General features: G+C 31.8%; 1 protein-coding gene across 1 annotated transcript; it reads left to right on the forward strand.

Moving 5' to 3' along the window:
* The first annotated feature begins 2778 nt into the window (after window positions 1-2778).
* LOC144545214 (putative prefoldin subunit 4) lies at window positions 2779-4539 on the forward strand. Its single transcript, XM_078293801.1, has 3 exons — window positions 2779-2896; window positions 3013-3123; window positions 4106-4539. The coding sequence occupies exons 1-3, from the start codon at window positions 2888-2890 to the stop codon at window positions 4364-4366; spliced, it is 381 nt and encodes a 126-aa protein (XP_078149927.1). The 5' UTR covers window positions 2779-2887; the 3' UTR covers window positions 4367-4539.
* Window positions 4540-5967: the final 1428 nt, after the last annotated feature.

The raw sequence follows: 5967 nt of genomic DNA on the forward strand, positions 1-5967 counted from the left end.
CAAATAAAGATGGAACAAAAAAAGGCTTATGTTCGTTTAAGACAGTCTCCCATTGTGCATACGAAATTACAAGATAAGTCTCTAACAATTAGGACTGGCAAAAAAGCTCGTGGCTCATGGCCCGCTAGGTATTCGTCCGTGACTCGATCGGTAACAACTCGTTCGTTAGTAGATCGAGTTAAAATTAGCTCGCTTGCTCGCTACATACTCGAGCCAAAATTAATGAGTTTGAGTTTGGCCTGGCTCGGCACGAGCCAACTCGGTCGTTAATGAGCTATTTAATATACATAGTTCAATAGTTTAATCGGATCCGTTCACTTCAGATTGGGGATATTATGGTCTATGGATGTTATAGCCAGTGCTATGGCAATTGCACTTTGAACTGTGTTTAAGTTGATTGGTAATTTTATATGGAATATGTATAAATTAATTATAAGCAATTAAATTAATTTGTATGAATTTGTTTGATTTGGTATGCATGAATTTATTCTGTGAATATATTTGTATGAATTTAGGATTTTGATATATTTGTATGTATGAATTTAGCTATAAACTTAATTTATAGTAGATGATTTGCTTAATTACAATTGAATTAAGAGCATTCCTCAGTAATTAGTCATATAAATATTATTTTGTTTTAGCCATAATCGATAAGATGTGTTATGAAAATTTAAGATATAACAGGAAAGAAAATATACAAATTTATAAATCTGCCAAATTAATAACGAGTTAGCTCGGCTCGCTCGGACAAGCCATGAGTTAGTCTTGAGCAATAGTTTTAGCTCAGGACCTAAAATCTAAACTCGCTCACTCAGCTTAATACACTAACAAGCCGAGTACAAGTGTGGTCTAGCTTGCTCTTTAACAGCTCTTTGCCACCCCTACTAACAATAAAGTAACACATATTGCAAAACAATCCATGATACTATGAATATTACATAGTATGAAAAAAAGGTATGACAACATTAGAGCATCTCCATTCTTTCTTGTAAATGCAAAAAATAAATTCATTTGCGATATTAACAATTTTTTTCACATTAATACCAAAATGTTTTCATCTCTGCAATTTAAGCTTCGTTGACGCGGCAAAAAGAATTAATTTGGCGAAGATATTTCTTTTTGTAATTGAAGGAATTAATATGTTCATACAACTTGTAAAATAATTACAAAAACTTATATAGTACTTCGAACTAAATTACTATATTAGAAAAATTACTAAATTAGCAACATGTTTTGCACCTTATCAATTCATCAGACTTGAATTTGATTGCTCTGTTAAGAGGCACAATTATTAATTAAGGCTTGTGTACTATGGATAACATAAGCTTATCTGTGTTACGGTTTCAAAAACTTATCGTATAAACATCAAACTTCGATTTAACTAGCTTAGTAAATTACTTATATAATGAACTTATAGAATACCAATTTTTACTATTTTTGAAAATTTTGTTACTATTTTTTATGATTTATGAAAGATGATAAAAAAAATAGTCTAAAATATTGACAATTTTCTTTTATTTTTAAGTCATTTTTTATCATCTTTCATAAATCATAAAAAAAAGTAAAAAAATTCAAAAATAATAAAAATTGATATTTTGCAAGTTCATTATAAAACCAATTTACTGAGATACCTAAATCGAAGTTTGAAATTTATTTAATAGATTTTTAAGACCGTAGCACAAATATCCTTATACTATCCATAACAATCAAGCCTTACTCTTATTAATTTGTTTGCTCAAATTCTTGTATTGGGTAGCAGAAATAGCAAATTTTTTAACTACATATAAATTTAACTAAAGAAGAAAATGAAGCAGCTAACGAAACCATTTAAAGTTGAATTATTATTAGATAGGGGTGTCAATGGTACCTTTTTAGCCGTTTACCCGACCCGTATCGTATTCGATAAGGCGGGTATGGGTAAGGTTTTCTTTTCGTTAGCTTATTGGGTATGGGTATGGGTAAGAATTTTTTTTCGTTAAATAAATGGGTAAGGGTATGGATAATGACTATTTCGTACCCGTTACCCTATAGGGTAATTATAAAATTCAAATATGTATTCAATTCAATTTCCAACCCACTTAAATGTATATTTAATTCAATTTCTAACCCACTTAAATGGTTATTCGTGTTTTTGAATTTTTATTCTTTATAAAAAATAATTTAGTTGGAATTGATTGCACATTTATTTTATTTTTTATTAGAAATGCAATTATATATGTGTTAAAATGAATGAGTTTTTGATGTTTAATTTGTAAAATATAATAAAACTAATTATTATACTAGTATTATCCGTTATTCACCCGCTACTGTTTCGTTACCCGATAAGATTAACGGGTAAGGGTAGGGTAGGGTAAGATAAATTTTTAATGTGTATGGATAGGGTATGGGTAAGATCAATTTTAATGGGTATGGGTATGAAAATGTCTCCACCCGACCCGTACCGTACCCATTGACACCCCTATTATTAGACCACCAATTGTTATTTCATAAAATAATGGGCCTGACGAACTACACGCATCGGGCCCAATGGCCTACAGCTATCCCAGCAAAACTTCTTCCCCAGTTTAACGACAACAAATTAGAATCTACAGAGCAGATCTAGGCTGTCTGATTTACATCCTACGGTCTTAATAAAGTCTGACCGAAGAACTTTGGACTCCCGATAATTGGCCAGCTAATTTAAACTAAGACAAACCGTCAGATTTTAATCACACAACCCAAATTTACCTGAAATTATCATGTTGTTTTTCACAATAGAGATGTGAGATGGTTAACCAACCCCTACCACTACGACCTGTTGTACACGGTTCCCGACTTGTCGTCTCGTTTCTCAGTTGGAGTTGCTAGTTCGAAAGGAAAAAGAAAAATCTCAACAAATTGAAAGAAGATGCAACAGGTAACACACCCGACTAAACCCTAGAAAGTCAAAACCCCATGAAATTCTCCCATTTCTCGATTTGTCGCTATTCGTTGCTAATGAACTTGTTATTTTTTTTTTCTTCGCTGTGAAAGGGAGAGGGGACGGAGGCGCAGGTCACCTGGGAAGATCAGCAAAATATAAACAAATTTGGTCGATTGAACAATCGATTTCACGAGCTTGAGGAGGAGATCAAACTTGCTAAGGTAAATCTGACTTTGATTTGTTGATTTTTATCTTTCACTCCTATTTTTGGTTTTTGTTATAGTGGAATTTTTCTCAATGTAATCTTAGTTAAGGAGGTATGCAATTAATTTATGGAATGAATTATGGGAGGTAGGTTTCTTTCAGTGTATTTTATCTTAATTATGTTAATGCAACTATTGAATTTCAAGGAGACCGGGATCAGTCTTGATAGCAATCCAAACATTAGGTACTAGAGTTCTAATTACTTTTATTTTCCAAATCAGTCATAATCAAGGTAATATGATGTTGTTTTATAACTATTACATGGGCTATTTCAGCTAAAAAAAAATGTTGCATATGTGAAAATATGATGGTGTTACTGGCCTTTTGTACTAGATTTAATTGGTAAGGATTGTATAAATTTTTTGACAGTTTACTACTAGATTTAGGTGTTTGGAACACTTTCAGTTATAGGGTTTACTATCAGAGACAGGTTCTAGTGGCAGCTATGTAATGTGCCTTTTAAATTACTAGTTTACCATTGTCTAATGTAACCGCAGTTAGAATATTGAGTTTACAATTCGAGGTACAAAAATTGAGCAGAATAGATTGTATTGGCTTACAAATGGTATATCGGAGATGAGAATGCTATTGCACTTTTAGTTGTACCCTTTTGACTTGTCTTGCATAAAGAAATATAAAATAACACTTATCTCATATCCACTTAGAAAAATATGGGAACAATCATATTTTCTTCATCAATTAAATAGCATGAAAATTCCAGGAGAGGAATTTGGGGCTCTATTATTCATTGCTTTTGTAGAAAATTAGGAGAGCAAGGGCATGAAGGATATAGTCAGTTTTCATATGAGCAGACATGATATCTTCACATTCTAAAGTGCTAAACCAGATGGATAATGTTTCTTCTTACAGGGATATATTTTTATTTTGAGAGGTTTGAAAGAGCCTGAAAGGATTTTCTTCCTTTTTGCCTAATTTCAGGAAGCAAATGAAAGCCTAGAGGATGCTGGTAACGAACTGATATTATCAGATGAGGATGTTGTCAGATTTCAAGTTGGTGAGATCTTTACACACATGCCGAAAGATGAAGTTGAAAGTCGGCTAGAGACCATGAAGGAAGAGGCTGACAAAAAATTAGAGAGGCTGGAGGAAGAGAAGGAATCTATTCTCGCACAAATGACTGAGCTCAAGAAGATCTTGTATGGAAAGTTCAAGGATGCAATTAATTTAGAAGAGGATTAATTTTTAATCATCTATAAACTTAACATTCTAGGTGAATTATCTTTGTTCTGCTTTTTTTTAGCTGTATTAGTGTCAAATTTTATAAAACCTTGATTTTAATTCCTTTACTTTTTGTTGTCAAGCAATTGGTATTTATGAGGTCTTTGATAAACTTATATATTTATTTAACAAAATAACGGTAAGTAATTAGTCTAAAAGTTGTTTTGTTTTGATGATATGTGTAGTGAAAATTAAGAGAGAATAGTTGTTGTTTTTTTACATCAAGAGGCAAGATCATTTAGAGAAATACATGGCAGCATGAACAATGATTGGATCTTTTAAAGGTATAGGAACTAAAACAAATTATTTTGTGTAATTCCAATATTTGCCATTAGCCTTTGTAAAATCTCAGAAAGTACCTGTTATATTATAAGTTGTAGACCTTGAATATATGATGAGTTTTGGTGTATTAGCCTATTAGGAAAGTTTACTTTGACATCATTTCTGATATCAAAGAGGAATTAAAGTTCAAAAGTACTCATTTAGTATTTTCGGAGAACATCAAAGGATGCTTTTATGAAAGAGATCTCTGCATGTATCAGTAATCAGCGTGTCTATAAATTTAGCTCTTTGAAGCTCCACCGCAGGTTGTTATTCAGGTTGTATCGCTAATGCACTCGGGAGGGTAAAGGGTAAAGGATGGTGGCACAAACATGCATGTTTTCACGTCAATGAAAATATCTATGGTCAAATATGAGTCTCCCCTTTTTCCAAATGATTTTGCACCATCTAGTTTTGTGTAATATCAAAGTGTTGAGAACTTAGTTTTCATTAGACACGGAATCAAACAAATTGTTCATATTTAGTGTTTACGTACTGCAGATAGGACCTACGGACTCAACCTGAAAAACAAAGTTGAAAAACTGAAGATAGGACCTACGGACTCAACCTGACTAGTGGGGATCTGAATGTAAAGTTGATGCATATATAGCTTGATGAGATATCTTTGAGTTGTGATTCCCTACTGCAATTCAAAGTTTGAAATTGGATCTGGATCGTCCAATCAGCTTTGGCACAAATGTTCAAGGATGCCGTGAATTTTTAACTTGAGCCAAATTTGGTCGGCATTCCAAATAAACGGTCTGATCCAAACTGAATATTCTTTCACAAATTTAATATATTTTTAGTGAAACTCATGAATAGCTTAATCATAAACTCAAATTTTCAATACCGCAAACAAAAAATATTCTATATAAGCTGTAAATGTCCAGTTTAAACAAATCGATTTGTCTATCCAGTATTTTATTCATCATTCTTTTAACAACTGCAAATCAAAGTGTTGCTTCTATATAACCGACAAATATTTTTCATTTATTGGCGGTTTAATTAATTATATGTTTTAAGATTTTCTGTTTGCAGAAAATTAATTTATAATCTTATGATTAATAAAATTTAATTTTCTGTCCGTTCATAAATATAAAAGTAGAAACGAATTTCTCTAATTTTTTTGTAAAACATATAAAGCCTAAAGACTTAATAGTAAATTGGAACCGACATGAGATTCTTCGAATATAATATTGATTGAGCATAGACTGTTATATTTTTGGAAAGTGTCAGTCATT

This window comes from Carex rostrata, chromosome 27 (genome assembly GCF_964058835.1).
Source record: "Carex rostrata chromosome 27, lpCarRost1.2, whole genome shotgun sequence".
Taxonomy (NCBI): Eukaryota; Viridiplantae; Streptophyta; class Magnoliopsida; order Poales; family Cyperaceae; genus Carex; species Carex rostrata.